General features: G+C 42.8%; 1 protein-coding gene across 3 annotated transcripts in view; it reads left to right on the top strand.

The window, feature by feature from the left end:
* Nucleotides 1–12,702: 12,702 nt before the first annotated feature.
* Nucleotides 12,703–19,090, top strand: part of prkd1 (protein kinase D1) — a 265,779-nt gene continuing 259,391 nt past the window's right edge. Inside the window, exon 1 of one of the 3 annotated variants that reach the window (XR_011351249.1) lies at nt 12,703–13,471. Coding sequence is in view for 2 of the 3 variants with exons in the window: in XM_069916698.1 (XP_069772799.1) it covers nt 13,274–13,471 (198 nt within the window). In the remaining variant the exon portion in view is untranslated. The remainder of the gene's footprint in view (nt 13,472–19,090) is intronic. The other 2 variants (XM_069916698.1, XM_069916697.1) reach the window with 2 other exon arrangements.

Below are 19,090 nucleotides of genomic sequence, written 5' to 3'. Positions count from 1 at the left end.
GTAGGAATCAATGCAGCCAATTTGCACACAGCAATTTCCCACAAACTTCAATCGGAATACGAACATGCAAATGTTTGTGGGAACATTGGCCAACAGATCAGTGATAGTTTACTTTATTTTTCTTGCAAATTTTACAACCACTGAGATTTAATATGTTGATATGAATTTCTGCAAATGCTGTTCAATATTTCACTTAAAAGGGAGACAGTTGGACAGTGGCACAGTTAGTACAGAACTGTATCCTTTTACCTGTGGTGACCCAGGTCTCTTTCAATCTTTTGATTGAGTTTGATAGAACAAGAACATATACATAGAGAACACAAGGTTAGTAGATATGAAGAATATAAGAACATTTCCAAAAATAAAACAACAATATATCCCTTCCCCATACAATGTTGTTGGAATGACAAAAGAGAAACCAAAGAACTTTAACCCCCACTGAAAAAAAAACTCTGATGTTTTGACATAAAATTAAAGGTCGGATAGTTCTGCTTAATCTATAAATCATTACTACCTGAGGAAAAACCATACACATAAATAAATACATTCAATGATCAAGACAAACAGATTTAATGAGCATGAATATAGTCCATAAAAGGACTCCAAATTTTACAAAAATTAGTGTTAGTATAATACACGGAATTTTGCCTGCAATGGAGAGCAGTGTGATTCCCCTGTAGTTTGAGCAGTCTGATTTCTCACCTTTGTTTTTGTACAGGGTGATGATGGTGGCATCACGAAGGTCCTGAGGCAGTTTTCCTTGGTCCCAACAAAGCTTGAAAAGCTCATGCAGTTTGACATTCAGAGTTTTGCCGCCAGCCTTCCAGACCTCTGGGGGGATTCCATCCATACCTGCTGCTTTGCCACTTTTCAGTTGTTCGATTGCCTTATATGTTTCATCTTGGGTGAGGACCTCATCCAGCTCTAGCCTTAGGGGCTGTTGAGGGAGCTGGAGCAGGGCGGAATCTTGGACTGAGCGGTTGGCACTGAAAAGAGATTGGAAGTGTTCTGACCATCGGTTGAGGATGGAGATCTTGTCGCTGAGGAGGACTTTGCCGTCTGAGCTGCGCAGCGGGCTTTGGACTTGGGGTGAGGGGCCGTACACAGCCTTTAGAGCCTCGTAGAAACCCCTGAAGTCGCCAATGTCCGCGCTGAGCTGGGTTCGCTTGGCGAGGCTAGTCCACCACTCATTTTGGATCTCCCGGAGTTTGCGCTGAAGATGGCTGCATGCGTGACGGAAGGCTTGTTTCTTCTCTGGACAGGACGGCTTTGTAAGGTGAGCCTGGTGGGCAGCTCGCTTCTTTGCCAGCAGCTCCTGGATTTCCTGGCTGTTTTCGTCGAACCAGTCCTTGTTTTTCCTGGAGGAGAAGCCCAGTACCTCTTCAGTGGATTGCAGTATGGTAGTCTTCAACTGATCCCAGAAGGTTTCAGGGGACGGGTCCGTGAGGTGGATTGCATCATCGAGCTTTGCTTTGAGGTTTGCCTGGAAGTTTCCTCTCGCTTCGTCTGACTGCAGGTTTCCAACATTGAACCTCTTTCTGGGGGCTTTACTGTTCCTGGGTTTTGGCTTGAAGTGAAGGTTGAGCTTGCAGCGAACCAGCCGGTGGTCAGTGTGGCATTCCGCGCTGGGCATGACCCTGGTGTGGAGCACATCTCGTTTGTCACTTTCTCGCACCAGGATGTAGTCCAGGAGGTGCCAGTGTTTGGATCGGGGATGCATCCAGGTAGTCTTAAGGCTGTCCCTCTGCTGAAAAAGGGTGTTTGTAATGACAAGCCGCTGTTCTGCGCAGAGCTCCAACAGGAGGCGCCCATTGTCGTTGCACTTGCCGACGCCATTCTTGCCCAGGATTCCTGGCCAGGTTTCTGAGTCTTTGCCGACGCGAGCGTTGAAGTCGCCAAGGATGACAACCTTGTCGGCTGTAGGGGTGCGTTGAATGAGGTTGCGCAGATCAGTGTAGAACTTGTCCTTTTCTGCTGGTTCCGCCTGGAGGGTTGGAGCATAGACACTGATGAGGGTGATGTGACGCTTGTTTTGAAGGGGGAGTCGCATGGACATGATCCGGTCCGAGTGGCCTGTCGGGAGGTTTTCGAATTTGGAGGCAATGGAGTTCTTGACCATGAAGCCTACACCAGATAGGCGTTGTTCATCCATAGGCTTGCCAGACCAGTAGAGTGTGTAGCCTGCGCCGCGTTCTTGGAGGCTGCCTGCATCTGCAAGCGGACTAATACCTAGTGTCGCCGAGAATATTCTCCCAGAATCACAGTGCGGCTTCCGTGCAAACAGAGGAACTACTGACATGGTCTTTGCCCTCAGACAGCTCCAAGAAAAGTGCAGAGAACAAAACAAAGGACTCTACATCACCTTTGTTGACCTCACCAAAGCCTTTGACACCGTGAGCAGGAAAGGGCTTTGGCAAATACTAGAGCGCATCGGATGCCCCCCAAAGTTCCACAACATAATTATCCAACTGCACGAAAACCAACAAGGTCGGGTCAGATACAGCAATGAGCTCTCTGAACCCTTCTTCATTAACAATGGCGTGAAGCAAGGCTGTGTTCTCGCACCAACCCTCTTTTCAATCTTCTTCAGCATGATGCTGAACCAAGCCATGAAAGACCTCAACAATGAAGACGCTGTTTACATCCGGTACCGCACGGATGGCAGTCTCTTCAATCTGAGGCACCTGCAAGTTCACACCAAGACACAAGAGAAACTTGTCCGTGAACTACTTTTTGTAGACAATGCCGCTTTAGTTGCCCATTCGGAGCCAGCTCTTCAGCGCTTGGCGTCCTGTTTTGCGGAAACTGCCAAAATGTTTGGCCTGGAAGTCAGCCTGAAGAAAACAGAGGTCCTCCATCAGCCAGCTTCCCACCATGACTACCAGCCCCCCCACATCTCCATCGGCCACACAAAACTCAAAACGGTCAACCAGTTTACCTATCTCGGCTGCACCATTTCATCAGATGCAAGGATCGACAACGAGATAGACAACAGACTCACCAAGGCAAATAGCGCCTTTGGAAGACTACACAAAAGAGTCTGGAAAAACAACCAACTGAAAAACCTCACAAAGATAAGCGTATACAGAGCCGTTGTCATACCCACACTCCTGTTCGGCTCCGAATCATGGGTCCTCTACCGGCATCACCTACGGCTCCTAGAACGCTTCCACCAGCGTTGTCTCCGCTCCATCCTCAACATTCATTGGAGCGCTTTCATCCCTAACGTTGAAGTACTCGAGATGGCAGAGGTCGACAGCATCGAGTCCACGCTGCTGAAGATCCAGCTGCGCTGGGTGGGTCACGTCTCCAGAATGGAGGACCATCGCCTTCCCAAAATCGTGTTATATGGCGAGCTCTCCACTGGCCACCGTGACAGAGGTGCACCAAAGAAAAGGTACAAGGACTGCCTAAAGAAATCTCTTGGTGCCTGCCACATTGACCACCGCCAGTGGGCTGATATTGCCTCAAACCGTGCATCTTGGCGCCTCACAGTTTGGCGGGCAGCAACCGCCTTTGAAGAAGACCGCAGAGCCCACCTCACTGACAAAAGGCAAAGGAGGAAAAACCCAACACCCAACCCCAACCAACCAATTTTCCCCTGCAACCGCTGCAACCGTGTCTGCCTGTCCCGCATCGGACTTGTCAGCCACCAACGAGCCTGCAGCTGACGTGGACATTTTTACCCCCTCCATAAATCTTCGTCCGCGAAGCCAAGCCAAAGAAAAAAAGAATACCCGGAATACCTGATCTTTTCTAAATTAAGACAAGATGTAACATGACATAACCACTGGGTACTTATGGGTGGAACAGGATCTTTCCATCTCAGTAGGATAGCTCTACGTGCCATAAGAGTTGTAAATAGCATGATTTGATGATTAGATGAAGAAAATAGCTCATTAATATAATCTAACACTCCATACAAAACCATTAAAGGATTGAGTTCAAAATTAGCATGTAATATTATTGAGAAAACACAAAAAAATCTTCCTCCAGTAAGGTTCGAGAACTGGTGACCCAGGTCCGATCATCACTCCCACAGCAGTGAGATGGAGCTTGTAGATTCTGCCAGCCTTGTATTCAATGAACTGGAGTGGGACTGGAATTTATAACTGTCTGTCTCAGAGGCAGGAGTACCAACAAATTAGTCACAACTGACTCTGTATCAGAACTTCAGAATGCACTTTTTGCTCTGAACAGGAGAAAGACAAATGTAGGGAAAGTGAAAAATAGTTTTTCTAAGCCAGAGTTTTGAGATGGAAAGAGAATAAGAGGAAGAGGGAGAGAGAGAAAGAATGAGAGAGTGAGAGAGAAAGAGAGCTATCCTTTGAATTGAGGATATGACACCATGAATGGGAGGGTTTCTGTTCATGTAGTTTTGAGGAAGTGGCAATCTTCTTGCTTTAATGATAGTAATTGGGCCAGATGTGTAACTTGCAACCGTCCAAATGTAAATACTTCATTCATTATCAGGAAGTAGGCGTCATTAGCAAGGCCAGGATTTATAATTCATCCCTAATAAATTGGGCAATTAAGAGTCAAGTAATTTGGTGGGTTTGGGATCACATTCAGGACAGACTGGGGAAGGTTGGGAGATTCCTTTCTCAAAGAACAAAATAAACCAGGTGGATTTAATGAAAATCTGTTAATTTTCTGCCTTTAAATAATGATTGATTCTAGGCTTGTAGTCATTATTTGAATTTAAATTTACCAGTTAAAATGGTGAGATCTGAACATGTCTTTCGATCAATAATCCAAGTTGTTATGTTGCTGTGATTTATAAAATGTGCATAGACAGTACATAGGTCAGGCAGCACTCGACAGTGGACCAGATTGCTGAGTACTGTGATAACTTCTTTAATTTCAATTCAAACATGACTGATAATATTCCAGAGCAATCTACTTTTCTTTTAAAGAAAGTTAAACCAATGGCCAAGTCATTTATTTTGAAATTGAGACAGTTAAGAACGTCGGACTTACGGACAACTCATATTTACGAATGGACTACGCAATCCCCCATTTTAAGTCGGATCATGTTGCCATTAACACTGTATTGAGTGTAACTTTGTGCTTGGCTTAGATTTTCTCTTATTTACACTTGTATCCATGCTTCCAAAGTGTAAATCCAAATGCAAGCCCTGGAGATTCATCAAAGAAAAGGAAAACGATCATGGTTGAAAATAAAGTGGAAATAATAAAGCAATCGGAAAGAGGTCATTGGAAAAGCATTAGACTACGGTCGGTCATTAATCGGAACAACTTTTAAGGATAAAGGGAGAATAATGGAGCATGTAAAAGGTCATGCTCCGATGAAAGCTACAATTATTATTAAGCCATGCAGTGGATTAATTATTGAAATGGAAAGGATATTGAAAATTTGGTTAGAGGATCAAAACCAGCCTAATATGTCTGTTAACCTTACTTTAGTGCAAAAAAAGGCTCAAAGACTTTTTAATGATTGAAAAGCTTCACGTGCAGCAAGTGATGGTGATTGTGATGAAGAATTTGTTACCAGTCGGGGTTGGTTCAATCGTTTCAAAGTGAGGGCAAATTTACATAATATTAATGGGCAAGGTGAAGCAGTGAGGGCCGATTTAAGTGCTGCGAGTGATTTTACTGAAATGCTGAAAAAAATTGTGGAAGAGGAAGGTTATTTGCCAGACCAAATATTTACTGTAGAAAAGACTGGCTGATTTTGGAAAAAAAAAATGCCTGAAAAGACGTCTATTTCCAAAGAGGAAAAAAAGTGCACCAGGGTATAAGGCATCGAAGGATAGGCTAACATTATTGATTTGGGGTAATGCATTCGGGGATCTCAAACTCAAGCCTTTTCTTGTGTATTACTTCCTAAACCTGAGGGCACCTCACCCTATCATTAAGGCATCTTTTCCCATTATATGGGAGGCGAATGCAAAGGCTTGGGTTACAATTGCTTTCTTTGAAGATTGGTTTTTGAACCATTTTGTCCCTACTGTTGAACATAACTGCTTGGTCAAGAAAATTCCTTTCAAGTTTCTCCTTGTGCTTGACCACACATTTGGACATCCAAGCACTTTAGATAACCTTCACCCCAATGAAAAGGTTGTATTTTCACCCCCAACACCACATCACCACTTTAGCCAATGGATCATGGAATTTCAGCTTCCTTTAAGGTTATTATTTATGGCAGACCTTCTCATAAGCAGTCAGAGCTACCCAAGAGGATGTGATGCCATCAAAAATATTGTTGATTTCAAATATAAAAGGAGTGTGGAACAAATTGTGCCTCCAATTCACTTATGCTTTGCTTAGAAGCCAGGCAAGCTGTGGTTGATATTGGTAATCAACTGCAGTTAGACATCTGTGAAAATGATGTCGTACTCAACTCCCAAGCCAAAGAACTGACCAATGAAGACCTTACACAACTAGAGCAGCAGATGATAGCATTTGAGGAAGATGACTGGGACTTAAAAACTCCAGAACTGAAAAAGGTTTTTGATGAAAGAGTTAGCTGAAGCCTTTCATCTTGTTGAAGCAGAGATGGTAAAGTTAGAGGAGCAAGATCCTAATACAGAGAGGTTCACCAATGTTTACTGTACAGTTACCTAGAGCCTCAGCTGATAAAAGGCCATTTATGATGAAAAAAAAACTCTTTACGAACCTCCCTTGAATCCTGCTTCAAGAAATTAAGTCCAGCAGTTTTATATGCATTGAAAGGTAAAATATACACTAAGACAAACATTTGACTAACTGACGCTAAATAAGAACCGTCTGTACCTGTTCTGACTTACCTACAAATTCAACTTAAAGACAGATGTAGGAATGGATCTCGTTCGTAACCCGGGGACTCCTGTATTTTGAATATGGCTACATTTATTTTTATTTAATGTAAAATGTGATACTTTCCACTGGCTCTGGAAAAGCATATAAAAGAGATCAATGGTGGTATTATTAATTTTCTAAATTCAGAATGGAAAAAAAGTGGAAGGAAAATGTATTGCTTGGTAAAATGCAAGTTTGGTATCTCAAACAGAAATGCTGGAAATTATATTTCACAAAGTTACCAATGTTGTGACTGCAAATGTATCCAAAGTCCTCTCCTCCTTAGCGAATGCATTCATATTTCTAACAATTTACTTTAGGGTTTGGTAAATCCAGATGACATTAAGTTTCCCTTATGGAAACTAAAAGATCCAAAAAAATCTTGAAGACACCGAAAGGGATGCAACTCGTTTATATTTTTAAACTGAGAGAAAATATAATAAATGAAAATGGCACTAAACTTTTTACATCCAAGATTAAAAGATTCCCCGGAGTGCTCTCACAAAATGAATTTTAACTTTACTAGAAAAATGGCAGAATCTATGTTTAGACACACAAAAAAATCTATTTACTTTCTCAGAAAGACCATTTCTAAGGAAATTTCCAGTCAGGATTTAAGACTGCTTCCTCTACATTTTCAGTGCTGCACAATAAGGATACTACATCTTCTATAGGTTACTCTACTAAAGATTCAGTATTAGTATCAGAGGACATGTTTTAAGAATTAAAATTACTGTCAGGTCTTCATTGTGACAAGTGTAAGTAGGAATTCAGATGACTCAGAAGTTGCTCAAATGTAGTGGTAGCAATTTGATACCTCAGTGGATTTATTCATTTGTAATTTGAAGATTAAAAAATGTTATGTTGCTAATTTCTGCATATTCTTGTAAGACTAGCTTTGTCAGAAGTGAGAAAAGTGTCCTCTTGCCAGGGCAGTCTCCCCAAATGATTTAATGACAGTGAAATTGCTGGATTTAACTAATACCCACATGAAAAGGAAAGCAGCTCCATATGAAGCTCATTCCATTGTAGATATATTGCATGATGTTACATCAGAGAAGCCTCTGACGCTGCACAGGATTTCATCCTAGTACACAAGGCTGACTTGGAAGCACTTTGTCAAAAGCTAAATTCTTCCTTACCTGTTGAACAACTGTGTGTGTCACAAGGACTATTACTGCTGTCACAACTATGTGGCCTGACCCATTATTCCCATAAAATGTGCCTTCTATCCGAAATATTACATTCGGATTTGGAAGTGCACAAATGGCGCAGTGAAGTTGTTTCTCTCTCTCTTTAGATTTTAATGAATCATGCCTGTTCTCTTTCACTTGGCTACTTTGATTATGACTGCCTTATCATTTACATCCCTGTCGGAAGGCAATCGTTTTCAGAACACATCACTGCTTTATCACTCAGAAGAGAGACTCATTGTAATGCAAATTAGATGTAGTTTTTCAAACAAAATTTTGGGATACACAACATGTAACAAATGTTGTATGGTTATGAGGAAAACATTGACCATGGTTTCCAAAGCTCTTAGCTGCTGGAAACCTCTCACAATTTCCTTTTATTTTTAAACTATTTTTATTGAGTTTAACATGTAAAGTTACGTACAAAATTTAAGGAAAACGCTTAACAAGTCATCTCATAAACATACAAGCACAAAAAAAAATGGATGGAACTGCAGTTCCTTAATCCACATGAGAAACAAGTCATTGAATTAATCTATGATAACCAGGTTATACATATTTTTGCCAAATTAATCCAAATAAAAATTGAAAAAAAAAGAAAGAAAACTTAAAAACTAAATCTAATCTACTCACACCGTCTAATGAAGGTAACCTTTGTGAAAGAAAAGGGAAATTATGGATTGGATGGAGACCTCCAGAAATCAGACAGAGAATCTTTGGAATATTCAAAATTTGTAATTCTTCCAGTCATGATAATATTCTATGAATGGGCCCCACATCGTTACAAATTGAAACTTTCTATCTTTGATGTTGTATCTAATTTTCTCCAAGCCATTAAAAGGACATTACATCATGTAACCACTCTGTATGGGTAGATGAAGAATCATCTTTTCATTTCGATAAAATTGCTTGTCTGCTTATCAGTGTGGTAAAGGTTAAAATTTTTCCTGAATGATTGCAAAATAATTGATCGAGATTAATAGCTATCATCAGGTATTAATTCAAAAAAATTATTAGATGATGACTTCTGGAAAACCATTCAAACTATTGTTCTTGCTCTGTTACCTTGGGTCCAGAGCCAAGGACACCACATCCTCAATAGTTGAGATGCCGTATCCACCTTTCGTGCTTTTTCTTCTCTGTTTTCCTGGTATTCTTTTCCTCTGATGGAAATTGAACTGAATGTCTGCCATGAAATTCTGGTGTCACCCATAAAATCAATGTGACCTGTCTAAATGTGACCAACTGACTGAAATTTGGGTGTCAATTTTTGGGGATGTTGATCTGGGAGAGGATATGGTCATTGGATTGTTTCTTCTGTTTGTGGATGTTGAATTGGTGGTTTCTTTCTAATGCTTTATGGTTCCTCCTGTAGGTAATCCTATTCTCAGGAGTACCTAGGATTGCAAGAATCACTACTGTCCAGTCTTTGCTGAGACGTGACTCCTGAGATATGGAAGTACTTTTTTTTCAGTCTCATCTTAGACCTTTATTGTTCAATGACAGTACAGGGCTGTGGATTAGGTTGGTAGAAGAGTATTGAGGGCAAGGCCCATCTTCTCAAATGTGGGAGCTCAGCCTCCTAATGCTTGCATATGCAAGTATTGTCTCTCTCTCTCCATCTGATTCCCAGGAATCATTTACTCATGACTGCTCAAAATGCAAAAAAAAAACTTGTCATCTTGGTAGAAGGACACAAAAGTTGACTGAACACTTCACAAATCATCCAAAAGTCCAAATCACCAAGCTCCTTGTGCTTTACTTTGGCAAAATCTGCAGTTTGCACATTATCCTTTTCCACTGAGGTGACGAAGACAAGAACTAGAGGACGTAGTTAGGGGTGAAAGGTGAAAAGTTTAAAGGGAACATAAGGGGGAACTTTTCATACAGAGAGTGGTGAGTGAATGGGACAAGCAGCCAGCAGAAGTGTGAATGTGAGCTTAATTTTGACATTTAAGAAAAATTTGGTTAGTTTCAAGGATGGGAGGAGTATGGAGGGCTATGGTCTGGGTGCAAGTCATTGGACTATGCAGCACAGTCTAGATGTGACAAAGGCTGGTTTCTGTGCTGTGGAGTTCTATGGTCCTAACAGCATCCCCTCAGAACTGCAGAAATTGCGCAACAACTCTTATACACTGGCTAAAATGGAGAATGAATGTATATTATGATCACAAAGACAGCAGAGATGAATTAAAAGATTAAAAAATGTCTAGCAATTGCAATTTCTATGTGCACAAGAATGGAATGTAGTAATGAGCCTCCAGGGAATTTCACTGTTTCTGATCATGATGGATAGGTTGACAACCCACCCACCTACAGAATTATGCCTTTCTCAATGAATTATACAGGAATTCTGGAACAAGCTGTGTTACAATTTTCACTAATTTTTACTTTCACTGGCTGAATCCAATCGCTTTCATCCCTTAAGTTTTCCATTGTATTTCTTTCTCTATTTCCTTCTCTCCGCTTCTTTCTTTTTCCCTTTTCCTGATTAGTTTAGATGTACCTAAAACTGCAGCTCAGGCCTTATACCCAAACATGCCAATCAACCTCATTGCCTCTACACTTGGAAGGACCTCAATGGCATAAATGTCAAAGTATAGCAATGCACAGTAAGATGTCACTAAAGTCCTTAAGTTGTCACTGGATTTGCTTTTCAGCAGTTTCTAGTGAAATAGCCAAGTGCACAATGGAATGGGAGAGGATTGTTGAGTAGTTAAGGTTCCCAGCAGTTGCCTCTCCTTGGCTCGTTATCAATTTTGACCAATTCACATGTTGTCACCAAATCTGGCTGTAGTTCTGTGGCATAATGATTGTATGCTTTAGGTGAATTCCCATCCCCAAATGGTGCAAATCCAAACATTCTGTAATTATTTGATTTAAATTCTTCTGCAATATATCCATGGATAAGTTCACTCTTGGTGACACAATCAACAGAAATTAGTTCACGTCTGAATTTATATTCATAGGGAAATATCTGAATTTAATTACAGGAGATCCACACCCACACCAACTATGAAAGTACCCTTCATCAGTCTATTCAAAAAGGCGACACGACCACCTTTAAAGGGCAAGTTTAAATTCGGGAAAGTAAGGACTGGAAGAGAGTGAAGCCTCAGACCTTTTACCCAGGGCGCCTGAATCTTAGGCGGTGGGATCGGTGCGCACTGAACGCTGGAACCCAAGGGCAACAGAGCAGAAAACCTGAACCGATACTGGAAATACTGCCATTTAATTTCACTTGAACTTCCTATTATTTCATTACATACAGCAAATTAACAGAAGTCCATTTGTTTTGAGGAGGAAACAGGTCTAATAATTGTCAATGGGAAGGACTTGGTCTGGAACCTGATTCGAAAACGATCGCATTATGTTCGCACTTTGTAATAGATCCCTTGATTTCAGAAACCTAATCGGTTGAATTTGGCACATTGCCCATATTATTTGCAATATGCTGGTATTGTGGACTCAAAATAAAATAAAAGCCAAAATCAGAACATCCTTTTATGTGCTTCACTATTGTTTAACTACAGCCCTTAATGTCCATGCTTGGCTGAACATTACCATTGTTGTGGAAAGGAACAGAGCTAGGAACAGCCACTCAAGGCTGGAAAGTCGGAAGCCGAGATGGTTTGAGGTGAGAGAGCGCGGCCGTGGCATCCACGGGTGACACAGGGTGTCCCATTTATTTTAATTAAGCTGGCGTCAAGATAAAGGGACATTAGAAATTTCGCTCACTTTTAAATTTAAGACTGATGACGGAAACACGCCAAGTTCGCGTTTTTCGACAAAAAAAAACCCCAAAAGTTCCTAGAAGTTACACCTGGCGAAACTCTGACAGCGACCGCAAGTGAGACGATTTTCTGGTGTGGTCGGCGCCAGTCTGATAACGCCGAACTTGCCGAGACCGCCTGCAATTCACCAGATCCAAGTCACCGATTTGGACACCGAGGCAGAGGCTGTCCGGCTGAAATCAATCATGCCCTGTCCCACAAACCGCCCCGACAGCAAACACACCGAGCATTTGCTGCAGGAGTGGAGCAGTCATTCACACACTTCAGTGTCTGGATTTAAGTTTTCCAAGATACATTGGGTGGGAGCTTTTATTTCTTAATAAAATCATTCGGGAATGTAATAAAAGAGAAACAATTGAGATAATTATTCTTTTCAATTAAAGTAGAAGGGGAGGAACTGCCTTCGACAGTGGTCTCCGAGTGACAAGTTGACAGCATGCAGGCGAGCAAGGCTGATTATAGCCTTGCCCAGCCCTGCCCCTAGATTTGCAATGCTAAAAGGGGCACACTGTGAAAAAGCGATCATTAAGAGGGGGAGCTCCCGTCATTACCGATCCCCGCCCGTCCTAGTGACAAAGATCTGATGCCCAGGCTGTTCTGAGCCCGAACTGTTCGCCCTCCAATCTGATTGTCCCCAGAAGTGAGAGACGGAGAGAGCGATAGTGAGAAAATGGAGAGAGCGTGTGAAATTGAGAGAACTTGAGAGAGAGAGAGAAATTGAGAGAGGGAGTGAAACATTGAGAGAAATTGAAGGAGGGAGTGAAACATTGAGAGAGGGAGAAACAGAGTATGAAATTGAGAGAACTTGAGAGAGAGAGAAATCGAGAGAGGGAGTGAAACATTGAGAGAAATTGAAGGAGGGAGTGAAACATTGAGAGAGGGAGAAACTGAGTGTGAAATTGAGAGAACTTGAGAGAGAGAGAAATCGAGAGAGGGAGTGAAACATTGAGAGGAGAGAGAAACTGAGAGTGTGAACTTGAGGGAGGGAGTGAAAAACAGAGGGAGAGAGAGAGATTGAGTCTAAAAGGGAGAAGCGGAGATGGAGAGTCAGAGAGCCGGACAGATAGAGACAGGTATAGAACTTAACCGAAGGTGAAAGGAAGGTGGAGGGAACACGAAGACATCACAGAGAAAGAGGAACACCCCCGCCCCCCGCTTTCAAAGTCCGATAGTTCAGGAGAAGGAGACCGGGGGAGGGGGAGAGAGAGAGAAAGTGAAGGGGAGGGCGGAATTCACCTCCGTCCTCTGCGAACACTCAAGGAAAGCAGGAGAAAGCGACGGGGCGCCGCCAGTGTCCGCTGCCCGGTGCTCGGGTCTTCGCCCGGGGGCTCGGCACCCTCTCCCACACCCGTTTCCTGTCTGCTTCTCACCCAGACCAGCCCCCCCGTGTCGCCATCTTCCGTGTTCTTGGCCGGCCGCAGAGTGCGGGATAAAGTTCAACGAGAGAAGACGAGCGTCTGGTGGCCGCTCGTACGGGACGGGCTGATGAACGCGGCCCCTGCTGTGCGGCCGCCGAGTCCCGGCTCGCCCCCGTCGCCAACCCCGGGAGCGCCGCGGCTCTCCGGCCAGGGCATCCCTTTCCACATCCAGATTGGCCTGAGCAGGGAGCCCGTCATCCTCGACGGCAGCGACTTCTCCCTCGCACATGTCCGGGAAATGGCCTGTTCCATCGTGGACCAAAAGGTAACCCAACAAACTTGGCGCGGAGAGCGAAGGGAGGAGGGAAGGAAGGAGAGATATAAAGAAAGTGAGGAAGGAGGGAGGGGAGAGAGTGCGGAGGAGGAGAGGGGGGAGAGAGAGGGAGGGAGGGGAGGGGGGAGAGAGAGGGAGGGAGGAGGAGAAGGGAGAGAGTGCGGTGGAGGAGGGGGAGGGGGGAGAGGGGGGGAGGGGGGAGAGGGGGGGAGGGGGGAGAGGGGGGGAGGGGGGAGAGGGGAGGGGGGAGGGGGGAGAGGGGAGGGGGGAGAGGGGAGGGGGGAGAGGGGAGGGGGGGAGGGAGGGAGAGTGCGGAGGGGGGGGGGAGGAGAGGAAAAATTAGAGAAGGTGGTGGGAGGAAATGGGAAGGAGCTGACTGGGTTTGATAGATTGGCCAGCAGGGTATGAGGAGGTGTGGGGGAGGAATGAGGAGATTTGAGGGAGGGGTGGAAGGGCAAGACTGAGAAGAACATGGAAAGGATGCAGGGGGTGGCATGGGGCATTTTGATAGTAGAGTTGAAGAGAGTTGGAAGGAGGGAGGGGAAGCAAGGCAATTTGGAGGAGAGGAGGGAGAATTGGGATTGTTGGGTAGGAATGGAGGCAGTGGGAGAATGAAAGAAAATCAGGATGAGGGAGAGTGAGGTTGGGAGCAGAGGAGAATGCATGGGAAGCAGTGCAAGGGAAGGGAAGGGAAGTGGCTGGATGGGCCAGGATGGATGGCAGGTTGGAGAGACAATGGTTTGGAAAGAGATGGGGAATGAAAAGGGAGAGCAGGGAAGGTAGGAGGTGAAGTGGAATCTGATGTAGGGAGATGGGGAACAAGGGGAGTGAATGGGAAAGGAGAAACAGATGGAGAGGGGAAAAGATTGGAGAGGGGGAGACTGGATAAAGATGGTCAAAGACAGGAGGATAAGATGGACAGAAGGAATGGGAGACTGACAGAGGAGATAGTTGGAGTTACCGGGAGACAGGATGATGGAACAGCAAGCAAGAGAGTGAGGGTGATTGTGAGTGTAAATGGACTGAGGCCAGGGAGAAAGACAAGGTGAGTGGGAAGACAGGTGCAATAAGAGAACATGAGATGATGATTTTAGAACAGTGTAACAGGCCCATGGTGAGTGTCATTGAAAAGAGGCAGCTGTCAAAAGGCTGGCCGTGTGGAGATTACACTTTAAGATTACGTCTCTTGCATGTTTGAGAACAGTTGTATGGTGCTGATAATATAAACTCTGGCCATTCGTGTGATGTCAGTTGTGCAACTCACTCCTGTGACTCAGGACAACAGAAGAGTCTTTGTTTTTTTTTGAAGAGTTGGGAAGCTACAGTTGCATTTTGAATCTCTTGTCATTGTTTGATGTCCTGCGTGGTTTACTAGTTTTAAATTCCAATGTGAAATGCAAAGCAAAATCTATAATAACATTCATAAAACCTGATCTTTTTGTGAGTTGTATCCCAGGATGAACTGCTTGATGAAGTTGAACTCTATCCCCATATAGAAAATGCATAATTCTTAGAATTTGGTTTGGGGAAATGCAATGATATATCTTCTGTAAACTCCATGGGCTCAACTTTAGGGCAAATTTCCAGTTTATGGTCCATTTGTGAGCAATAATTTCAAAAACAGGTTTTGTTTGAAGTTTGTTTTTCTCCACAATCAATATGGTCAGAAAGTAAAGTTTGAGGATGACATGAATAATAGTATCTGATGAAGTGGACAAAGATCTGGCAAGAGGGTTGAAATGGTGCATTTTGGTCGCAGCTTAAAAAAATGGTATAATCTACAAGATGAATATTTGCAGCGCTCCGAGATGTGGGTTGAGTGAAACACGGGTGTCTGTAGACGCTGTGATTGTAGTGGGAACTCCGCCAGTCTCGCAGCGTCCATAGGGGGTAAAGATATATTACTGACGATTCGGGCCTAAGTCCTTCTTCAAGATATAAGCAAAAAGCAAGCAGGCGTCTGAATAAAGACTTGGAGAGAAAGGGGGAAAAATGGGAGGGAGACGCATTCAGACCATCAAACAAAAGGTGTCAATTGATATAAAAGGTGAGAATCAATTTTGGCTCTGAGAAAGGAGTCAGAGGGAAAAGGGAAGAGGGAGACAGACAGAACTAGAGAGAAGGAGACGGGGGATGAAGATGAGGTGAGTTTTAATGGAAATTGGAAAAGTTGATATTAATGCTATTCATTTGGAGGGGGCTCAGATGGAAGATGAGGTGTAGTTCCTCCAATTTGCAGGTAGTCTCAGTCAGGCAGTGCACGAGACTATGGAGAGACATGTTAGCAAGGGAATGGGATAGGAAATTGAAATGGATGACAACTGGGAGATCCACTATTGTGGCGGACAGAGCCGAGGTGCTCAACAAAACGATCTCCAAGTCTGTAGAGGAGGCCACAACAGGAACATCAGATGTAGTAGATGACCACTGCTGATTCACAAGTGAAGTGCTTCTCCACTTGGAAGGACCGAGTGGGGCCCCAAATGGTGGTGAGGGAGGATGCGTGGGCACAAATGGAGTATCTCCTGCAGTGACAGGGTAGGTGCCAAGGGGACGATTGGTGGGGAGGGAGGAGTGGAAGAGGGAGTCATGGAGGGAGCAGTCCCAGCAGAAGACAGAGAGGGAAATACAGATGTATATGGTGGTGGGATCACATAGGAGGTGGAGAAGGATATGTTGGACACGGAGGCCAGTGGGGTGACTGGGTGGTCCTTGTGTTTGATTCACAAGAGCCTGGTCTGTAAGTGCAGGTGCTTCCTGGGTTATGACATACAGAAATCCAAATTTACTTGCATTCTCCCATACATTTTTAAAGCATTTTCAAGTTAGTGATAATAAAATGTGTCATGCTGTTCATTAATGACAGGATACAACTTAAATTGAATTAGTTTAATTAAAGGCAGTGTAAGGGTGGTTATTCCATGAAATTAAAGAATTAAATCAAGATTGTGTGTCGAGTGATTATGGTATGGTTTACTGTAGAAAACTAACATTTATGTCTTGCAGAGAAATCAGCTTATGAGTAGTTCTCAGGTATGCATAACCTGGGCATTGTCTGCTATGAGAAAAGTGTTATTTATAATGGGAGAATATAATTAAAAATTAGGAAGGTCATTCTTCAGTGATATATGAGATTGGTGAGACCTGAAGTACTTTGTATAGTATTAATCTCCAAACATATTGAAGTATGTTAATGTGTTGTCAACAGTTCAGATGTTTTCTAGATTAATGCATTGAATGGATAGATTGTCATATGATACAATGTTGAGTAGGCCAGGCTTGAATCTATTTGTGTTTGGAAGGTTGAGGGGGATGGGACTTGAATTGGAACAAATAAGATCCAGAGGTGTCTTGACAGGGAGAGGATACTCTCTCCACAACCCTAACCCAGAACTAGTAGTTACCATTTGAAAGCATGTATTTACTCATCTAAGTCACACGTTCGGTAATATTTTTTTTCCAACACTTATTTAATGTAATTGAATAGTTTGAAGGCACACGTAGTTAGGCTCTTGACAAACAAAGGGGTGGAAGGTTGCAGCAGGAAGACAAACATGCAGAGGTCAGGTTAAAATCCGATCAGCCACAATTTTGTGGAATGGTGAACCAAACTTAAGAGGCTGAATGGCATACTTCTATTATGTATATTTATCCATTCCCCATTTCTGAAGATATAAAAACTGTTGTAGTTATCTAACTGGATAACTCAGGCTGTTACACTTCATTATATTTTACAAGATACATGCGCTAAAAGAACAGAGTAAAATCAAATTTGATTAATACAACTTATAAACCACTGATATCAATGAGAGGAAATCATGTCTTCAAAACAAATGTGGCTACTTTCTGCAGACTTTGTACAGTGTTTTATTGAACATAAGTCGAGAATATTTAAATGTAGTACAGTTTAAGGAACAATTTTTTTAGGCTTGATGTCTTATCTAGAGTCTGTCACCTTCAACTTGTGCATGATGTTCTGCCTATCATGGACAATGACTGAATTAGACATTTTAACTACCATCTGCCCTTAGTACAATGGTAAAACAAGGCACACAACAGTTCCATCATTGTACAGGCCCCAGGTTGTTAATAAATATGCTGTTTCAACAAATTATGTGAAGAAAATCAAGCTAAAATTGAACAAATGAAAATCAAGTGCATCCAAATTTGATCATGTCGCTGAACTGTGAAAGAGATGCAGTGTGTGGATTGAGAGTAATGTAACTAAAATGAAGAATTGACAGGGGTACCTTGTTTGATAGCATGTTCATTTCTCTGGCCTTGTTTTACAGGAAAACATTGTGAGAGCACAATTGAAATTGTCAGTTTTAGTCAATGAAAGGTAGTTGTAAAAACATTAGATGTATTGTTTTTTAAAAAACCTTGGATTTTGAATTTCATTTTTGTCTCCTCTCCAATACTCAGTTACTCTTATCAATCGTAATTGCTCATTTATCTGTATTTCGCCTTCCATTGTAGGCTGCATCCTTTGTTTCTGCTTCTAAATTTCTTTTTCCTTTTCTCACTTAAATGCACAGATCAGATGTACTGTTATTCTTCAGCTGTTATCACCAGCTCAGCTTCCTCTTGAATCACCCTATGGCTTCCCCCTTGCCTTGCTTGTACTGCTCTTCAAAGCTCACTATGCATTGGTAGCTGTTTCCAAATGAACAGTGACCTATTCACTGTCCACTCCTCCCAGCTTGCAAGTGTCCTGGAGGCAAAACTGTCAACCTCCATCACCTTCTATTAATGTTTCCTTCCTTGCATGTGGTGCACACCAAACTCTTTCCTCTGGTACCATCTGGTTCAGATGGTTTATTCTATTTTGAACAGGTTTCCCCCCCCCCCCCCCCCCCCCAACCAAATATGAACATCCAATGGCTGATGAGTTTGGTATCTGGGTTAAGACAGAGACTTGGTTAAGGGCTGATAATGTCATTTCCCTCAATGAAATTGTGCTGTTTGGCTGTGATTGATCATTATACTGTAGAATTGTCAAATGTGTAGCCCTTGTTCCTAAGAACTCTTTCGTCATATTTGTAATGGGAACTTCTGTTCTGACTATCTCACTTTGACTCATTCCTTATGCATTTAATGAAAAACATTTTTTTCTTAATCATCCTCTCGTGATCACTCGTAGTTTTTCAATTCTATTTCTTCTTGGTTTTCTTCCCTTGCATCCTGCACTGAATCACATCTTATCCTCAGTAATTTCAACCTTTTTCATTGTCTTCTCTTTCCACCATACAGAAAACTCACTCCTCCCAATATCCATGGGAACTCTTTTGATTATTCAAGTGGTTGTAGCTACATTTCTGATATTTTTTGTATTTCACAACCCATTCCACATCCCTTTCCTTTTAGACTTTGCCTCGGCGGTGGGAGCTTTTTCTTTTATCCCTTTCTGCTAAACTTTGAAGTTCCCAACTCTATAATGTCTGCCTTACTATCTATCTGTTTCTTTATCACACAGCCTCCCAAATAGCTTTCATGCCTTGCCCTCATTATAGTGGTTATTCTCTCTCACTGTCATCATTTCCCTTTATATTTCTCTTTGCTTCAGCTCAAGGGACATAAATTTGAGCATCTTTGGAAAGAGACTGTTTA

Source organism: Narcine bancroftii, chromosome 2, assembly GCF_036971445.1.
Source record: "Narcine bancroftii isolate sNarBan1 chromosome 2, sNarBan1.hap1, whole genome shotgun sequence".
Lineage (NCBI taxonomy): Eukaryota > Metazoa > Chordata > Chondrichthyes > Torpediniformes > Narcinidae > Narcine > Narcine bancroftii.
Note: the sequence above shows the minus strand (reverse complement) of the source record. Positions and strands in the feature narration are given on the sequence as shown.